This window comes from Xylocopa sonorina, chromosome 9 (assembly GCF_050948175.1).
Source record: "Xylocopa sonorina isolate GNS202 chromosome 9, iyXylSono1_principal, whole genome shotgun sequence".
In the NCBI taxonomy this organism is placed as follows: Eukaryota; Metazoa; Arthropoda; class Insecta; order Hymenoptera; family Apidae; genus Xylocopa; species Xylocopa sonorina.
Window position 1 is genome coordinate 10,620,398 of NC_135201.1, and position 20,392 is coordinate 10,640,789.

Below are 20,392 nucleotides of genomic sequence, written 5' to 3' on the forward strand. Positions count from 1 at the left end.
TTAAAGAGCAATAATCGTCGAAAGTATGTCGTTTCGATAGATCATCTATAATGGCCTCTCAATTGTAACGTTCCATTTCAAAATGGCTTCGTAAATTGCACTGAATATTTGAACAAATTTGAATCAATTATATTATCATAGTAAAAATTCGTTTTTACTATAAATCTGAATCGAGAGTAACAAGTTAAATGCATTTTTTTATTGTATATTTACAAGGTATAATTACAAGTTTCATACAAGTCGTTCTTTAATAAAAAAAATTGAACGAGATCTCATTTCTTTTCCGGAAGTACTTCGCTAATTCCGTACATTCCCGCTAGTAGTCTTCCGTGTGATGTTGGTACCGGTTCCTTTGGCGCCAAGTATGGTCCTTTCTCGTCCATGTACACGTATCTAAGTTTTCGTTAATGGAAAATATGTTTCAATTTTTCACGTAACATAAACAACATAAGGTATCGATTTTAGAAAGGATACGGTAATCTTAGAACCCAATAGGCACTTTGGGATAATTTTATCGGCTCGTCGCAGCCAGTGACGAAAATTGGACAAGGTGCGGGTCCAGGCTGTACTCTGGGATTTAATGTGACGTGGACCGGTGCTTTTGGCGTCACCACGTGAATTCTCATTAGCTGAGCTATAAGTGGCTTCGTTTGCCTGAACATACAGTAAAGCAAGAACTTAACATTCTTCGCTAACGTTTATTCTTGAAGTATTCACGTACCTGCAAGGACATGGGAAATAAAGCGGCATATCTGCAGTACTAGATGTTACTTTATTCCCACTGTCCTTTACAATACCATTTCCAGTAGCCTTCAGAACCTTATCTGGCGCGGATGCCATAAATCTATGCCCCCGTGGACATTCATACTCCACTCCAACAAATATCTTCACTACAAACTCTTTTCCACCCTTCGACTTTCGACCGCGAATAGTGTTCATATTCTGAAAATTTTTCCCTCTGAGACAATAGCTATGGGTTCCGTGGTCACCTATGGTAGGCCACAGAGAACCTCTCTCTTTCTGATGCTCTAGTCTGATGAAAAATTAATTCAGAAATATTAAATATCTAGATCGATGATAGAGATCATTTTTTAATTATATATTGTTCCTTTTATCTACCTCACAGTCACGTCCCATGGCAGAAGAAAAGCGGAAGTAGATAAAACGCCAGTCTGATGTTGTAAACCTAAATTGTGGGAGTATAAACTACTTGGTCCAAGACAAACTAAAGACCAGCTGGAAAATTGCGGCAATAAACCGGCTGGTGACTCCGTATGCAGCATTCCCGGTAAATATTCCGTAGTTGAGGGCTGCCTGACCAGGGATTTTTCTGCACAGTTCAAAGGTATTTAAATTTTTTCTTCAAAACGTAACGTTTTGATCAATTTTTAGAAGAAAAACTACCTTTCGCATTTTCTGCATCGCTATCAGATACTTCAATTACAACCTTATGCGCATCGCTAGGCGTTAAACTGGTTTTACTACTAAGTTTAGGAACTTCTTCGTTAGTTTCGCTCGTTGGAGGTGACTGACCTCCACTTCCATAAGGGGTTCGAATATCGTCTGAAAAAAATATAGAAAATACATTACATTTCCAGACGATAGTAGATGACGATATAAAAATACCATTTAGGGTGTTAACTCCGAGGCTGCAAGCCTGGGTGTTACCCTGAGGTGTAGAAGACTCCGTGTGACTGAAAGATTCCTTTCGTTTAGTAGAAAACAGTTGTGCTGGCCTACAACAAGAATGCATATAATTACTTAAACTTCTCGAAAGATGAAAAGGATAGAAAGTAACAGTTTACCTATAATTGTGAGTGCTTGGTTGGAAAACTGGAAACTGTATGCTCTCCAGTTGCGCGCAACCACATTGCTTAGCTAGCATTTGAAAGTAATCACAGTTAGCCTGTCTTAAACTGAATGGATCCTCTCTTGGACCCTGGCAACGACCACAATTGCACGCACAAATGTATCGAACTCCACTGCAATGTTCCCTAATTGGCAAATCGCTGCGAAGCGAAACAACCTCGTGATAGGATTACATAATATGCAAAATGTGCGTAATGGGACATAATAAATCAAATTCCAAGCGACACGTACTTGTCGTTGTCTCTTTGCTCCACTTGTTCCCCGCCACCAGCGCCTTCGCTTCCGCCTCTGTGTATTGGGTTCGTGCAAGGGTTTCCTGTCAGAGACAATACTTCACACATCTGCCTCCCAGATCTCCAGTGTTTCTCACATTCGGCCTGCAATTTCTCGCTGAATTCTTCAAACAGAGGACCTCGTGCGTGCATCTCGAAAACCGCCATCGCATGAGCCAGTTTCGTCTCATGATATGCTCTGATATAGACGTTAAGAGAATATTTCGTGTAGATTTTCTTATACTCTCTCTTGTACGGAACAGGAATTTTTTACACACCTTGTGTAATGTTGAGGTAGATTGTCCTGGTATGTCTGCAGGGCTCGCGGAAGCACTTTACTGCATCTGCTTTTACTGAACTTCACATCAGTGTCCAATAAACTGTGCAGTGTTAGTAACTCCTTATCCGTTCCATGAATAAAGTAATCATACACTTTGTTCGCCACTTCGCAGAATGTTGTGACGTTAGGTATCTGATAGCAGAGGTATAAAATTATTGTACAAGCCTTTTGTTATGCCTTGAATTAAGACCTGAATTAATCTGACCTCGAAATATGCAGGCACAGAGTGTCTTCCAACGTTGTCATCGAAACCTCTGGCAAAGGCCAGATTTATATGTTGTTGTAGAAACGATCTGAACGAACGAGTCTCTGCGAATACACGAAAAATTATTATTGTGATACATTGATGCATTGATCTTAATTTGCTATTCTAGTTACCAGTTTCTGTGTCCTCCATTTGAATATTAGAATCTTGGCTAGCTAAACTTCTCGAAGTACTTCCGCCAGAGCTAACTTTGCAACTCTGTATGAGCTTTCTCGCCATGTATCCCAGAATATCTCTGGACTCGGTCGAACCAGTGTGTACATAGACGAACTCTTGGTTCGCCGGAATTGCGAACAGAGAGTTCGAACTGACAATTCAATGATGCAATCTTTTTAGATAAAATTGAACAGTGTTAACGTTTGTAGTTTAAATATTCTTTTTTACCTGATATTCGTTACTATACGATTTTTTCTCAACACTTGATAAATCTGATCTTCCAAGGAATGCTCTAACTTCTTGATATTGGCTCCACTGGCTGCATCTTGAAATACAGCAGGACAAGTTTCGAAGTAAAACAAAACTCGTGGAGAACAGGGTCTAACATTAGAAATCCAATCTTTGGGTAGATTGTAAACGCAGCTCAGAACATCGGAGAGCTGTGGTGAAACCTTTTGCCTAAAAAGTTCCATTTATAAAATTGTGAAATAGTACTCTTTTTTAGGAAGATTAATTTATACCTTACGATATCCATGGCACGAAATAAGTGTACGTAACTATAATCAAACGTGTGAGTCGGATGAGTAAGGACAATAATATGTGATATGTGAAACAGAACAAGCAGTGCTCTAGCATATTTGTCTCTCATATGTGCCCAGACACTAAGGAAATCCTTACAGTCCTGTTTTTCCGTAAATCTATCATACTCCGCCAGAAGAGTATGCGTGTCTAATAATCCTCTTAAATGCAGGTATATAGTTCTATCTTTGGAGTCATAGTATCCTTCAATTTCGCACTAGAAATAATTTCGTTTGTATCATTATGCAAATTACGTTTATTCTTGAGAAATGTAATAGACAAGAATGTCCATTGTCTCAGATTCTTACGAATGACTCTTTATCCACTTCTGGTTCATCCAACAGCCCCACTTGTAGGATGGAACTGAGCATGCTGGTCTTGCATCCTTTCATACGGTATTGCGATTTTCCAAATACAGACACGATCACTACTTTTTTGTCTGTATGCGCAAAACTAGAAAATGGTTATTATTTGAAAAATAGGTGTTCATTTCTTATACTGTAAAGATTATTTAAAAAATGTATACCATACCTTCCTGTGTTGCATGGAAGTCGAAATTTTTGCGGTCGCATTGTTTATTTGTTTTTATCGATGCAGAGGTTATGTCATTGTACACTATAATAAATGGGTAGTACAATCAGTGCCTTTCAAAAAATATTATAACTAAATAATAATTTAATTAATAGCAACATTTCATATTAATATCAATAAAATAATTAAATAATAAAATAACCTTAATTAGTCGAAATCTTTTTCAAGATTATAAAAATACGAGACTTTATTAAAATTTGTGTATTATTTCTAATCGATCGTTAAATACTTAATGTAGCTGCGTTTTTTAATTGATAGTATTTGTCATTTGTTTGTGTGAAACTTAATGTGGATAAACAAACGTTTGTACGTCGATTATCGTTGATAATCGATTGTTATCGATATGTACGTATACAATTGTCGATAACTATCGATAATTTCTTCAACTTCAGATCAGGCTCGTTATCGATTTGAGAATGTCGTGGGGCGAACTTCACTCTATTCGATTGTTTATCGTTTCATCGTCTTGGTCAGTAAAGTTGCTATTTACATGACAATATCACGAATTTGGTATTTATTTGTCGGATAGAGAGTCGTAATTCCATCAGCGTGTACCAATTTAATGCTATCGTAAGAGGTTGTCAAATCGATCATTCTCAATATGGTATTAACGAAGGAATACCGCATATGCATGCCGCTTACCACGGAAGAGGTAATTTATTCTTCTCAAATCTTCATTGTCACTGTACTTTTTCGATAAATGCTTGTTGCAAAATTAAAAATTACTGATCGTCGATTTTATCAACTAGCATTGGCTCTCTAAGTTTTGAAATTTATTTGAAACCTTGACCCGATTGATTTTGTTCATCGAAGGGTTTTGATCTTGGACAATGTTCTTGTAGTATCGTATAGGACAACTTTATATGATTGCCCGACATAGTCACGAACAATCTGACGACGATGAAGGAGTCGAAGTGGTTGAGAACATAGAATGTGATCATCCAGAACATGGGAAAGGCCAATACACGGAGAAAAGAATTCATTTATCTAGGTGATCTTTATGATGTTGTCTATTTTTGATGTTTAGCGTAGTTCAGCGATTGGCAATTCCTATTTGTGTGTTTATTTGCAGTAAATTGCCGTATTGGATTCAATCGGTCATTCCACGAATATTCTATGTTACAGAGAAGGCTTGGAATTATTATCCTTATACCATTACAGGTACATTATAGCGTAGTTAGTATTTGGTCGAACAGAATCCATAAATGTTTGGTATTTATAAACTAGAATCTAATTTAATAATATCGTATTTTCTTTCTATGTTACTCGTGGTCAATGAAGAGTACACTGTAAGTATCAATGTTGTGGAATTTGTGTGAGCTCTTTCGCTATATGAAATCTTGTTTTCCAGTGTTCGTTTATTCCAAAATTTCACATATCGATAAGAACACGATACGAGGACAATAATGGATGCACGGAGAATGTATGTAAATCAATTGTTACTTAACTTTTTCAAGGATTTCTTTCATTCACATCGTATTTGATACAGTGTTTAGGTCTAACTCCTATCGAGTTGATTCATCGAGAGGTTGATTTTGTAGACATTGCGTATGACGAACTTTCTGCAAAGCACTATAAAGAAGAAGAGGTATTATTAGGTAGTAGCATATGAAATGTCTGATTCCTACGACTTCTGTGTTTTTTTGTAAAGTATACTGTAGGTAAACAATATGCAATGCATTAAAGAGACAGTGAATACTTGGACAAATATTTCATATGTTATGAATTATATATCGATATAAGAGCTACTTGGTTCATTAAGAATGGTTATTTATTACTGAATATTTTTACTGTAGGACCCCAAATTTTTTCAATCTAAAATAACTGGTCGAGGTCCGTTGGTAGAGGGATGGAGGGACACTATGCAACCTATAATGTGTTCTTACAAATTAGTTCATGCCTCTTTTGAAGTTTGGGGCATGCAAACTCGAGTAGAAGACTTCATTCATAGAGTAATTATCTTTACGAAGAATCGTCGAATTTAAATCGTAAACCGTACGACTTAGTATCATTTTTATTTGTATATCTACAGTGTATAAGGGATATTTTATTATTGGGTCATCGTCAAGCATTCGCGTGGATCGACGAATGGTACAATATGACATTAGAAGATGTTCGACGGTACGAGCAAAAGATGCAAGCTGAGACCAATGAGAAAGTGAGGCTCAGAAATCAGAGTTATGAGAAACCAGTTGAGCCTACAACACCAACTGCATCTATGCCATCTTCTCCGTTGTCCAAATCTCCCACGCAGTCCACTCGATCGTGGTTCTCTTGGTCATAGCCGATGTTCTAGAGGAATTAGATTAATTTTGATAGCCTATTTAGGGAACCTAATTAAAATTGTGCAAATACAACATCGGCATTTTCAATTTTGTGTGTATATATATATATGTATTTATGTGTATATTCACATTATAATCTGTTATAAACTGATAGTGATACTAAGACACTTGTATGCACTTTGAAATTTGTTTCGATACATGTCTTACATGTCGCGATACGAATCTCAACGTGTTCGGCGCCTTTAAGTTCCTGCTTTGCGTTTCTTTTGAGAATCATTGTTACGCAAAGTTATAGAACAAAGAATCTTAGTTGTCTATACGGTGTTAAATATTTTTATAGTTTAATCAGTCTAGGGAGTGGGAGCGAAAAAGCAGTATTCTAAAAGCGGCATGGGTTTCTTGTACCATGACATTCGTTACTGTTTTTGTTTGCGGATGCATTGTATGCAAAATTGTCTTAAATCTCGAATGATAAGCGTAATATACTGTTTAGCAAAGCTTAGACCTAGTCAAGGAAAGCACCAATTTGTATTCACCGGCTTAAACACTGTAATCGACGTAATGAGATGTAAAAAGCCAAGTGAGGTAGCATTTAGCGTAAGGATTGTTAATAATTGTAACACGAATTGCATTCTGAGTGCACAGCGGATATAAACACGAGTACCGTTTCTTGATGTTAATTACGAACTTTCTCATGGCACTAATCGATTGTGTTCTCTTTCTTGATTCGATAATGAAGCTTGTATTAGTAGGGTAGTTGTAATATTTTTTAATTGGGAAGCAGGTTGTTTATACAGGATCATGGAAGCTAAGGTTAAATCGAAAAATCGTCTAAACTACCAATTTTTAAATTTTAGAATATAAAAGTCTTGTTTTAGTTTCGTTTCATTTAGTTAATTTAATCATGCGTCCAAAAACTTTTTGGGACCAAGAAAGATGGAAAAAGTGAAAAATTGGAACAATAATAAAATGAAAGAAGGGAGGAGCACAAAATTCGCACACTGCTCAGTACTGGAGATTACTATACAATTATTACTACAACCACGTACATTTCTGTGGCCGTGATGAACAAAAGCGTCTAATGTAATTATTGAAAAATGCTCACCGTTTAATTATTATTCGACATTAGTGGCACGTTTAAAACTGTGTTCCTTTTTCAAAGAGGTATTCCGTTGCCTCTTTATTGTACGTGTATGTATTTAAATAAACGTTTCAAGCCATTCTTCTCGCAAAATCCGACGTTTTATTGTTCAGCAGGTAAACTTGCAACCAGCCGGTTAATCCAATATTAAATCTTCAGCATAATAATACGGGCTATCAGTGGAAAATGTCTGACTGAATAAATAGCCCCATTGTGGACCATGAACCGACTGTATAGAGGACCGTGCAATTAAAGCCACTGTGTTCTCCATTTTCGCTTACGTTTGGGATGTTTGCTTGCGAGGATAGTATTGCCTATAATTCATGTTAATTATTTCTCCTTATACCGAGCAATTCGTTAATGTTCTAATTGTAGAAACTCTAATTTCCCTCTCCAGATCCGTTTCCAGCGAGGGGGACAGGAATTAAAACCGACTTGCAGAGTTGCAAAGTTCCACGAATCGGGTTTGCTCATCGGAGACGAAATAATTGGCCAGATGGGTCGTCAAGTTAACAGAGAAATGGTCGGAACTTTTAATTGTCTTGGAAGTCGGCGCGAAATTAATAAACTTCAGTCCACGTGTATATATAGAGCATTGTTTTACCAGCCAAGGAGGAAGGGATGCGAACCCCCTCTCGACCCAGTTGCCCCTCTCCTATTAAAATCCTCCATTAAATTCATCGAGCAGCCCGTATGCGGAACCACCGTTCCACGTGGAGGAAAAAAGACAAAACGTTGGCAAATATACCGCTTTGGTTCATCGAGGTTTCCGGCTCTCTTTTAGCCCGATCTGCCCACTCGCGATGTCCTCGGGGACAATTGGCAAAATTGTCGATAACAATACCATGTCGATAGTTGTTTGTGTAGCATTTTTTATTTTATACGCTTTTCGCCCGGTCATTCGGAATTGTGCTGTTCAGAAGATATTTATTTCAATATTATTCTTTTTAGCAGATCCTTGTTTTATAGGTACTTCGTTTTACTCAATTTTCATTCAGAGATTCTCTTTTTCATCTGAATACTCTCTTTCTGAGAGATTTCCTGTTCTGTTTTGATATCATTATCATTTTTTGTTGGATACTTCCTGCTGCGAGAATTTGTCTTTGTCGGAAATTCCTTTTATTGGATATTAATTACACAGCCTAGAGTACTATTAAGAATTTTTTATCGTACGAGTACTGCCCAGTTAGACACGCCTTCTCTTTCTCACGACTCTCTCTAGAGTCCCTTCCCTCTTTTTGATCTTCTTTGTATAATTATTTCCCTCTTTATGTACTCCCGTTTTTCATTGCCCACTCTCATTGGTTACTATCCCCTGTTTTGGTCTTCCCTTTCGCCCATAATCCCCACCATTCGATCACCCACTCTGCCTACCTGTGCCTCGCCCTTCCATTCACCTTTCACCTTTTTTCTGTCTGCATTATACATATTCTCCTCCCACATCGCCCTCTTCTTCGATTATTTTTTGTTTACTCTCCTATAGTGTCATGTAACATTGGTGTATGGTAATGTTACCTAATTAATTAAGAACAAAGATCCTAAAAATGGTATTGAAATCAACTTTTAAAAACAAAGTCGATTCGTGACAACTTTCAATCGGAAATATTATTACCTGTTGCACCAACGTCACGGTTGAAAAGCCGTGGCATGTTCTATTCAAGCGAAAATAGACGATGTCAAGCTTTTGAGCGGCGTTGTATGAAAAGATCATGGATCATGTTTCGATTTCACACGAGGTTTATTGTAACATCGTCCTCGTGCAACGAAACTTATTTTCTAAAAGGAGATCGTTGAATGCAATCATTTTTCCAATATGCGTGGTTCCATGTACACCCCCTTTTTTGTATCTGTAACGCGAAAATGAAATCGGTTTTCAGATGGTTGCATTATCGTTTATTTTAATACCAGATTTATTCAGATTATTTTTGAAGTGTCGTCCTGAAATTTTTATCGATTCAGAATTGCGCGTTAGCAGTGCTTGTACCATTTTGTTTAACAGATTGGACATTTAATCGTCGAGTAAAATTCAAGCTCGGACATTTATTGACTTTTTGGATTCAATTAATTTTATGCTCCAACTTATTTTAATTCTATTTTCAGCCCTGTCCACGTCCGTGGTATACGTGTACTGTAAAATGCTTTCAACTGTAATTCCACTGTCGTAGGTATGTACATTTTATGTATGATCAATTATTCTACAATGTGAAACACATTTTGATCACAAATTGTATTTATTTCAGGTATATCACGTTGCAGTTACACTGTACGATACTACTATGAACTAACAATGGAGATCACAAATGAGTTTCTTGAAAAATGTAAGTATTTACGTAATCTACCTTAAGAAATCCTAAACCAGTAGCAAAAAGAAACTCTTAAAATAGCATATTTTTCTTTAAAGAGATATCTTCTTCGGTGGACTCATACATTTATCCTGCAAGTCTAAATCAGCTTGTAGATAATCAATCCTGGAGAGGGAGACTGGTCGGATTTTCTTGACCCGAACGGTTATGCAAAGATTGGAAGTGGTTAAAAGCGTAGTCACGTAGTAGGAAAGAGCTGTTCGCTGGTTTTCGCTAGAAAGAAAGAATATCCTTCTTCCCTTTCTCATCACGTGGCCATGGTGGATCACGTGTCCTAAGGGCCACGTGAGACCAACTCCAGCACGTGTACAGTCCAACAACCAAGGACATTGTATTTTGAAATTAATGGCAATTCGCTTGATCAACGCTTAACGTCCTATTATTCAAATTAATTAAAGGTCTCTGGCGTTTACGTAATCAGCAATCCGTTTAATTAATACACCAGGCTAGGACCTGCTTTCTTTCCGCCCATGCGTTTACGTAAGTGGAATGAATTGCACTTTGCCCTTCAATGCGAAACTATACGATTGTTATTTCCACTATTGAGACGGCTTGGCACAATTCGATGGACATTCAGATTGGTGAGTGATGCGATGAATATTTATAGAACATTATTTTTTGAGTATTACTTTAATAGAAACGAGTCCTCCATTTTAGGTGAATGTAAAATTATTTTTCTCTATAATACAACTTTCTCTGGTTCCTCTACTTTTCGTATGTTTGTCTAATTACGCGAAGGTACACATAATAACACGATTAACTAAATAACTGCACATATACATACATTCAATAAACAAATATGCAGGTACTACAAATAGATACAATGCGTAAATAGCATTTGTGCTCTACTGGTACTTTGTAGAATAGAGGACGAGTCATATAAATTTGCTAATAGTTGTGCTAAGCCATTGAAAAAGGAAAAATATATTATTGATCGTTTTCAAGGAAACAAATTTAAGGATACAGCAAAATATGCAACTAGAACAAGATGATTTTGCATATGTTGGAAGAGGATGAAGACAAAACTCGGTAATAAAAACACTCAAGCGTAACAAACATTCAAACCAGAGACCTTAAGATAGATAACAATGTTCTTTGTTGCTCGCATGATAATTCGCCGTCGCGACAAGCACGGTGGTTAGTCCTTGTAATCGGCTGGCTTGAACAAGGATTCACACTGAACGAGCAACCTTCCGGGCATCGCACCGCAGAGGGGCAAAGGCGCGACTCCTTGCGCGACCAGATGCGTTCCTACCTAACCCGGAACAGTTACCGCGCGTACGTTGTCCCGTTCGCGTCGCTTCCCGTTACCGTGAACTCGCCGCTCGACTCCTTAACCACCTTACTTGACTGGTCCAGCATCTATTCTTAGTTTGAAAACTTCACTGACTGCTGCACTGCACCCGGTGAGTCTTCTCAGTGGTACTTGAAATAATTTGTCGGATTCTTTTTCTCCCTTGACTTGATCTAGAGGATTGAAAAGTAGGAAAGCTTGGAGTATCAATAGGTTCTGTTTGGAAAATATAGATCAATGTTTTCAAATGGAAATGGTGGATAATGTGTGCGAAAATTTATAAAAGTTGATGAAAGTTTTCCCTAATTTTTTGTGGTGCGACGTCACTTTTTTTTTTTAGTAATTACTAGCAACTATATATATACCTGTAACTGGTCGACACTTTTCGAATAATTGCAAAGAAAAATTTTCCACTGCAAAAATCATATTTTCCGACCGTTTTGTTCAGCCCAATAAACGCAGCAGAGTACACAGATCGCGCCATCCCCCACTATTTCCATCTCATTAATAGAAGAACGATATCCCACGCTGTACCGCGTTCTATTTGGCCAGGAATATACGATGGAAAATAATACATTAGATAGAGGCAATATTGTTCAGAGTGCAGCTTCTATGTTCGCTTAGATTCCTCGTACGTAATTATTCATGCATGCACCCCGTCAATGCACACTCGAGATTTCCAATTATCCACAACTCCCGCGATATTTCTTCTCCAGCACCATCGACGTCTCCTCCCTCCATCGGAAACTGTTTTGTGGAAACACAGTCGAATTAAAAAAGCACGAAACACGATCAAGCTTTGTTATTCATTTTATTTCATTGCCCTGTGTAACCCAATATAACAGGAGAAATAAAATGATTTTGCGAGGTAGCGTGAAACAGGAGGCACGAGCAATTTCTTTTTTATTTTTCTGCGCTTGGAAAAACGATTCGAGTTCGTACAGCTTCAATGCGATTTCACGTTGGTTCCATTTTTTATTATAATAATTCTAAGGCTGTAGATGCTACATCTGGAATCCATTGAGACGTTTGACGGAAATCGGCTTTGAATATTTTGAGAAACGTTATGGAGTTGTCAGTCGCATTTCTTGTCTATATTTGTTTCTTTCAAAGGGTTGTCGTTCCTCCTCTTCGGCTAGCGTACTATCTTGAATTTCTCAGAACATGCATAGCCTACCTGTTTTCCATTGACTTTTCCGTTGGATCTTTGAATCGGTCAGCAGATTCTTGAATTGCAAATGAAATGAAAATATGTGGCGCACTTAAGGGACTCAGAATGTAGTTTCACACCTTAACTCGTTACTTGAACTTATTTTTATATCGCGGAATTAAAATCCATTGAAAAACAAATCTAAGAAGCTTTTTACACCAGTGACAGTAGAAGATTTCCTTTCAAATGATGGAATTCACGTTTTGCGATGTAATTTCACATAAGAACTGGTAGAATTAGAATTAGAATAGTTCTAGCGAAGTTGTTCTTAACTGTGGTACATAACTTATCGGAGACAGTGTAACTTTGTTCAACTCTGAGCGACTGAACCGCAGGTCATCGAACTTGGTACGCAAAGCATCGCAGTTATGCGCGTTTCAAGAACTATGATTTCTCTCTTTGACAACAAGCATCATTCACCCACGCGGCAGACATTATGTTGCCTATAGCTTGATCTTTTCGTGTGTTGCATAAATTTCCCTCTCATTTTCTCGATTCTATTGGCCTTTGTGATCACAGTGATCGTTGAACCGTGCGAATATTGTACAGGCTACATATACCTTAACTCATTAAAACAGAGCGGCATGTAATTAGAACATTTATGGTCATTCTATGTGAATTTTATAATATTGCCATTACCCACTGGCATATGGATGCTTGGTATCAAATGAATAAATAACCAGTATGCTGTATCAGTACTGTTGCTGTACCATATTAACGTTCTCCACGGTTTCATCCAATTACTCAACTAATTACGAAGATAATCAAGATACTAAAAAACTACGAGTTTAATCAAACTTTGCAACAAATTATAATTACAAAACCAGATCAGATTACTTGCTACATTATAGTGTAATTAAAATTTTTCCATTTCGACAGAACGCTCTAATCCCCGGCCTATTAAGTGCCAGTGCTCGAAAAGATCATCGCAAAGGGGATCGCAAGGAATCTTGAGGTAGACGAGGAGTTTCAACCGTTAAACGTTCAACCAGGTCAAGGTTTCGTGATCAGGATGGGAAATGTAGATTCGCGGCATAGCCACTGGTGAACAATGGACGCGCGATATTACGCTAATTAGCAGCCGGATTTGAGGAGAAACGAGAGGAGCGTAAGTTCACCGTGGCGTTCCAGTTAAACGCTACAACTATGCCAGCAATCGCAGAATGCCGATTGAACGTGGGTTTATAGATTGATCGGTGCGATTGCCTGTAGGCGTGCAACCCGCCATACACCGGATGCGTTCATGGGGTAATGGTGGAAGGCCAGGTTGCTTCACACTAGGCGCTCCAAGTCTGCCCTCGTAGCTCCGTTTCTGGGACATAAATTGGATGTATATCTGTCGCATGGAAAATGTCCTCTTCGTCATACAGTAGACGTGTGCACCTCATCGTTTTCTTATCATTTATATATCCTTTGAAGCCAAGATTTTTCTAATGAAGTAATATTTTTCTCTACGGGTTTCTTTTATAACTTATAATTATATTTATTTTTCTTTTATTTTACTTTAGCATTCGTCCTTCTTTGATGATACTTCTCCTTATTCTTCAGGTGTTCTCTGTTACTTGAAGTATATTTTCCTTGGACATTACGCCTTGGCCAAGCGAATGCTGTGCTCGTAAAGTTGGAAATATTTTCCCTCGGTATTTCATAGTAGATTTATTGGAGCAGCTTGTCCGGCAAATAAAAGAAACCTCCATGTGTGTATCTACAATCGTCATCGTTCACTACCCGAGTGAAACATGTCTCGTACAACTGGAAACCATTTGGAATTAATATGTCAGGTCTGTCGATTAATTGCACCGTCGACTTCAATCTTGTTAGAACGTTCTACCTTCGACTTACCCGTTTCATGAAGCTGGAACGATCAATTCATCGACTGTAGAACTATATCTATCGAATCTATCTTCTTTCCACTAATGAAAATTTCAACTATCTTTATTATTAATAACCGCAAACTATTTTTTGCAGGGTAAAGAATGGCTAGGCTTCTTTTATTGCACATATAATATCGGTGAAACTAGATTAAATAGCAAGTAGGAAAGAAAAAGAAGAAAATTAACCAAATTCTCGTTCAGCTGCATTCCAATGACGGAGATCTTTCAGTAAGTGCCTGAAAATTCAGAAATTAAATTCCAACTACATTCCAATGAGATTACGTTACATTAAAATCCGAGTGGCACAGCCGACCGTTGCGTGCAGGGACAGGACGCTATAGGACCACATACGTTTCACGATTATTACAAGGTTCTGCATAATTGAATCGCGGTTGTTTATTTAATCATCCGGCCACCGATCAGAATGACAATTTTGACGGGCAACAAATATTTAGGTTCCTTCGCAGCTAAAATAGCAGGTCGTTCGATTACGATTATTTCTCTTGCTCCTCGTACCATGAAACACCGTATTTTCATTCGATCCAGCCTCACGTTACGACATTTCGCAAGTAAACTGAATTATTTGCTATTACCGTTGTGCGTTAACGAGCGTCATGGGAATCGTGACAATTTATTTTTTCTCGTGGAAACTACCGTATCTGCTTAACTGTTAGTAAGACAAATTATCCCACAGTTTTCCACATTCGCAATTTGTGGGCAGTCAGTTCTTTCTCCTAATTCGTACCTACATGGATATTTGACGAGCGACCGTAAAGGAAATCGACTCGTTTTGCATTTTCCGTGCGTGTCCTCGCGTTTCACAATCAAATATTCTTTTCTTGTCGCCTGGTTCTTGTTTTTCCGTTAGGGAATGCAATAAAACGTAGGCAAAGAAACGTCAAAGGGACTAAATTTCCATTCAGTTCCCTTAACAAGAAGTCATGGCTGAGGGCGAACGATCGCCGTGGCAAGTCACGCGGACTCTCTTTCTATAAAGGCTCGAATCTAATTTTTGATCGAGTGAAAAAAGTAGAACAGCCTTTTCAGGGGCTGAAAAACCAACTTCCAAAGCGGGCTTAATTCGTCGGTCGCACGGCTAGCAACTTTTTAACGAGACACCCCTTGAAAGTTCGCTTCGGTAGCGCTGGTTTTACGTGAAACGCCACGGATTAGGATCACGGTTAATGCCAATGTCACTGCAGTTTAAATGCTCCGTTGATCTGTCTTTGAAATGTTCTCTTTCAGGGCTAAGAACCTCTCCTTTAGGGATTTACTCGTTGACGACAGCTTGGTTTCCGGTTTGATTACATTTCTAATTTAACTGGAGGACTTTTTTTGCGGATCAGATGACGGCAAATTGAATATACGATGCAACAAGTATTCTTATCGTTTTTCTCACGACGACATGCTTCAAAATTTAAATTGGGACAAATTTTTTTAAACTCGAGCTGCTCGGTTTTCTCTTCCACTATATTCAAATTTCAATGCTTTGAGCTGTGCTCAATTCTGCGACGAGTAAGTAGAGCGCGTTCAATTCTATTTCCACGTTTTATTTTCTGGAATATTTAAATTTTTGCGTTGGTGGAATTCGCGCGAAATACCAGTTCCTAGAAAAAATTGACAAAGCGAAAGAAAAGTCAATGAATCTGAAGTACATTGTACATGCTTTCCCCGTACAACTTTTAATGTCGAATGTATAAAAACGAAGTACGATTGGAAAGTTCATTTCCCATTAATTTGACTCGCTTAAATGGAAATGTCAGCCTTAAAATAATTCATCAATGTCACTGTGCATCATGTTTGTGACGGATAGTGTTAATATTTCTTCAATTAATTATCCAATGGGCGTGAGGACAGTTTCATAACTTAATAACCATGGTGGACATCGTTCTCCGGTTTCCACTCTCGTCTCTCAAGCTGTACTAGTTTTCCTACAAGTCCTCATTTAACTTTCTCCTGTTCTCATATAAAAACTTAGCGACCTTTCCCCCGTCAGCTATCATTATCCGAAGAACACGCTTATATTTATTTTACGTAATAACTTTTACCGCAGACCCTTGTCGTACCCTTTGAACACATAAAAAAAGAGGATTAGGATCTCCTGAAATGTTATTTCATTTATGTAACGTATCGAACGATACCTTTTCTGAAGATCTGTGATGTATATAGAACGAATTGTAGTAACAATCCATAGCGAAGGCTGTTGCGCAAGGTATCTATCAGTGTTCGCTTACTCTATTGATTTTCAAAGACATTTTTCTGGAAAATTGTATCTCACACGATAAAATATTTTTTATATAACACGATTCATGCTGCACGTTCGTTTTATTTAACATTATATAGAGAGATTGTAAATGATAGATATCTTTTATTTGTTACACCAAGACGGTAGTTTTAACTAATGTAATTTAGCTGCGCTTTTTTTAGGATATTCAACTGAGCCGGTTTATTCATATTCCACTCTATGAATTCTAAATTTTCGTCACCACTTGACGAAATAGCATCGCAGACCATAACTTCATCATTTCTGCGCCTAGCTAGTAAAATTCAAATTTGGCATTTGCCAATTTTCAGTCATTTCCCAAGCGCCAGATTTGAGTTTCATCAAAACTGATATTGTCCTGAAATCTCTAATCTTTATTGATGTGTTTGCCTTTGATCTCAAATAATCCATTAGTCAAAATTGTAAAAGCATCACGATCGTTGGGAACCATCAGTCCCAAGACATTTCAAACCCACGTCATCTAACTTCTTCAAAGGGGTACCTCTAACAAGCCCACACGTATCTTTCATTACAGATCCAAGCCATTTCCCACTTATTCCAACACTTAATCAAACCGTTATAACTTTTGGAAACTGGAATATCCCATCAGAACGATATTCTCCAGGGAATTTGCAAAGTTAAAATCAGCTTTTCCCATCCCTACATTAAATAATTGTGCTCGATGATACTAGCCAATGGATAACGCTGTAATTAAACATGAGGTGGCCACGTTAAGCCCAAAGGACGTTATTTGACGCGCAGGGAATACCTTGGACATTGTTGGCCAATTAACGCGAAATCTGGGGCTCAAGCGGCTCATCAGGTGAGCTCTTTCGGCTTTTTGATCCATGCATATCGATCCTTTCACTTTGTTTCTGCTTGCTCTTGCCTAAATCAGAGGCTGTGGATATATAAGAACAGCTTTTATCAATACCCAGAAATATCTATCTTGTCTTGCCTTAACAGGGAAACCGTTCTCGTCTAGAATTCGTTGGGTCTAAAACCGTTTATCGTTGCTTCGTAAACGGATTGATAAGATAAGAAGGCCGTGAAACTTTAATTGGAGAGCGTGTGATTACTTAAGTAGCGGCAATGATGGAGATTAGGTGCTGTATTAATTTCAAGATTAACAACCTGTTCAATCTTGCCTGGAAGATGATATAAGATTCTGCGGAACTCTGTCCGTTAACTACGTTGATCCTTATACACGTATATGTTGAAGGGTGGAGAGTGAGTAATTGGATTCTTACTTTTTGGCGAGTCTTTACTTTTACCCTCGTATTAATCATCCTAATTCTGATCAGGATCGTTTATACGATTTAATGTTTTCTAGTACCCCTCGAAAAGGCAAATTCTTTGCATTTCGGTTCATTGCGCTTTTCGTGGGTCGGCGGTGGACTTCGTGGTGGAATAAAAAGTGGAAGCAGAAGGGTTGAATGTTAGCTGAAGGTTTGCAGCTAATTGTTTTTACACATTTCCATGGTAAGATTGTTCAGAGCAAAGAGGCAAGTGGTTCTTACACTTTTTCCAGCTGGTTGATACGAGCTGGCGGCACGGTGGGATTTCTGACCTACAAAAACTCCGTTGTCCTTGCCCACCTCGACCACTCTTGCAATCGATCGTCCCATTTCGCGGTGGAATTCCGGCGTGAGCCAGGAATGAAGCAGTCACGATCAAGATTTCCATTTTAAGGGGACCGACTGCTTTTAACGGAGGAAAGTTTCGCGATTCGTGAGATGCTCCCCCATTGTGGAGAATCGTTCTAATGATCAGAATTTGTTGGCTGGCTCGTATAGCCTCCAGTATAGGAATTCATCGATTCACGCGCGGATTCTTTCTAGAGTACAGAGGTATTATTCAAATTAACGAACATTTTTCATACAATAGGGATTGTTTTATGTTATGAGAAGACTTTTTGGATAAATTCTGTATGTAGTTCACAGAACAGCAATGAGTTTACTTTGTATCATCTCATACATACGCTATACTGCGGTTTAATGTTACCCTATTACTGAAATTTCCGAGATAATGAAAGTTTCTGCAGTTCCGTTACCGCCTTGAAAACAATCCAGGAAAGAGTAAAATCCGATTAGTTTGATGTCCGCAGTGAAGTTAAAAAAATTGCTTTCACCGAGAGGAAAGAATGTTCTTAGTAGCCTTCTTTCCTCTGGTGAACCCATAGACTTGCAAATTAATTGCAAACGTGAGGCAGCCTCGGGACTCCAATTTCAGTGGAAATAAATCCCCTGAAAATTTGATCAGGCATTCGTTGTCGTTACTTTCTTCGTTGCCCGCGATGCACTTTTAAACAGCTGTTTTCTGGTTGTTTCACGTTTGAAGGAACTTGTTCCGACTACGTAATGGCAATCAACGTGATCCTGGGATCTAGCAACTGGATCTGAAAACTTTCTTGGCGTGCCTGATGATGCGTGGAGACACGAGAGACACGAATCTAATAAGTCCCCATGAGCTAGACATAGTCGCCCTGAAGAGGATGCTTCAGGGGCTGTAATGTCTCCCAAGACGCGAGAAATGAGATAGCAGAAGTCGTTACCTAATGAGATTTGGGGCAAAAGAGAAACTCGTACTTAAGTGCGAATTTGAAATAAGTTTATCAGTAGTTTGATGCTCTACTAAAAAACTACTCAGCTGGAACGATTAAACTTGATAAATCCTCAGCATTTAAACTCAGTATAATTGAATTATAAGCAGAGCGCGTGTAAAATAGTTTCGATTTATATTCCAGGAGGTGTGTCTAGCAAAGAACCTGAGAAAAGGACAATGTACTTTGAGAGAACGGAGTCCAGTGTATTCTTACGTAGAAACAAGACGGAAATTTACCATAGATAGATTATATCTGGCTTTGAATTCTTTGTTCGTGATACGTGTTGATCTTCTGCTTGACCTATTTCGCTGGAACACCTGCCTTTTGCTGGAACATCGCCTCTGTCCTGAGGCGATTCCCTATGCATTGTTTGGTTATTTCAAAACATAGCATCAAAAAGTAACGCACAATATTTTGGACCCCAACAGATATGTCTCTGACGTTGTTTCGAACATTAAAAAGTGCAGTCTGCCATACTCTGGTAATCGGATATATTTTACAATTTTAATATCATAAACGTCAACATTTGCACTCGGTAAAAAATTTCAATTCTGTTTCAATCATTTTTGCAGATCATTTATTGTCCTCAAGGAAGGATCAGTTCACCTGGTCATTTCTATGTCAGAGAACAAGATTCTGCCAGCGCAACGTAACATTTCCTGTGCAGTTTTTATTCATACAGGGACTCGAAGGAGGGATGCACGTTGCACACGTAGGATTTCGTCCTCTTGGCAATGATCCAGTCGGCTACGAGTGCTTTCTTTCCTTTTCCTTTTCTTCAACACCACTCCGCTCTGGAAGCTGCTTGCTGATCCGAAAATTAGTCTTTTTATCGGTAGTTTTGGCACGCGCCTTTTGTTTTCTTCCTCTGGTAGAGCATTTGATGTTAATTAATCCGCAGGTTTCACGCAGAGGTTCCATTTTCTTCATCCAAAAAGAAATTTTTTCTCTGCGCATAGAATATTGTTCAAATCGAACGTCTCTATAGCATTGGATTTTCGTTCGAATTTCATAAATTCTCGATTTCTTCCTCCGTTGGAACATATCAGCGATCTAAATGTAAAACTACGCTCATCCGAGTCTCACTATATTCCATTCTTCCATATAATTTTCCCACCTCACCGTTACCTCCGCATCTGATCGATTTTCAATTTCAGCCACGCTCGGAAGAAGTTCCTGCTCGTTACTTGAAACTTACGCCACCGACTTCGACTCTGATCATCGTGCACAATCGGTGAAAAGTACAACTGCACGTCGCTCCGCGAGATCTGTCCCACCTTGTTGA

General features: G+C 38.4%; 2 protein-coding genes across 2 annotated transcripts; one reads left to right on the plus strand and one right to left on the minus strand.

Moving 5' to 3' along the window:
• Positions 1 to 228: 228 nt before the first annotated feature.
• LOC143426681 (nonsense-mediated mRNA decay factor SMG8) lies at positions 229 to 4,133 on the minus strand. The gene is made up of 15 exons (XM_076900274.1): positions 4,013 to 4,133; positions 3,790 to 3,934; positions 3,424 to 3,698; positions 3,131 to 3,361; positions 2,860 to 3,053; positions 2,687 to 2,790; positions 2,420 to 2,613; positions 2,101 to 2,340; positions 1,806 to 2,009; positions 1,627 to 1,736; positions 1,405 to 1,563; positions 1,120 to 1,330; positions 722 to 1,033; positions 475 to 654; positions 229 to 393 (listed from the first exon to the last, which is right to left on the minus strand). The coding sequence occupies exons 1-15, from the start codon at positions 4,051 to 4,053 to the stop codon at positions 273 to 275; spliced, it is 2,721 nt and encodes a 906-aa protein (XP_076756389.1). The 5' UTR covers positions 4,054 to 4,133; the 3' UTR covers positions 229 to 272.
• Positions 4,134 to 4,488: 355 nt separating this feature from the next.
• On the plus strand, positions 4,489 to 7,614 carry Rdgbbeta (cytoplasmic phosphatidylinositol transfer protein 1). The gene is made up of 8 exons (XM_076900275.1): positions 4,489 to 4,724; positions 4,915 to 5,063; positions 5,145 to 5,233; positions 5,354 to 5,361; positions 5,424 to 5,495; positions 5,562 to 5,660; positions 5,869 to 6,024; positions 6,105 to 7,614. The coding sequence occupies exons 1-8, from the start codon at positions 4,674 to 4,676 to the stop codon at positions 6,354 to 6,356; spliced, it is 876 nt and encodes a 291-aa protein (XP_076756390.1). The 5' UTR covers positions 4,489 to 4,673; the 3' UTR covers positions 6,357 to 7,614.
• Positions 7,615 to 20,392: the final 12,778 nt, after the last annotated feature.

Excerpts from the sequence above, each read along its gene's own strand:
- LOC143426681 (XM_076900274.1), bottom strand. The coding sequence starts at position 4,053 with ATGCGACCGCAAAAATTTCGACTTCCATGCAACACAGGAAG. Across the intron at positions 3,054-3,130 it reads CGTATAGTAACGAATATCAG|TTCGAACTCTCTGTTCGCAA; the intron begins GTAAAAAAGAAT and ends TTGAATTGTCAG. Across the intron at positions 1,564-1,626 it reads CGGAGTTAACACCCTAAATG|ACGATATTCGAACCCCTTAT; the intron begins GTATTTTTATAT and ends TATTTTTTTCAG.
- Rdgbbeta (XM_076900275.1), top strand. The coding sequence starts at position 4,674 with ATGGTATTAACGAAGGAATACCGCATATGCATGCCGCTTACCACGGAA. Across the intron at positions 4,725-4,914 it reads TGCCGCTTACCACGGAAGAG|TATCGTATAGGACAACTTTA; the intron begins GTAATTTATTCT and ends ATGTTCTTGTAG. Across the intron at positions 5,064-5,144 it reads AAAAGAATTCATTTATCTAG|TAAATTGCCGTATTGGATTC; the intron begins GTGATCTTTATG and ends GTTTATTTGCAG.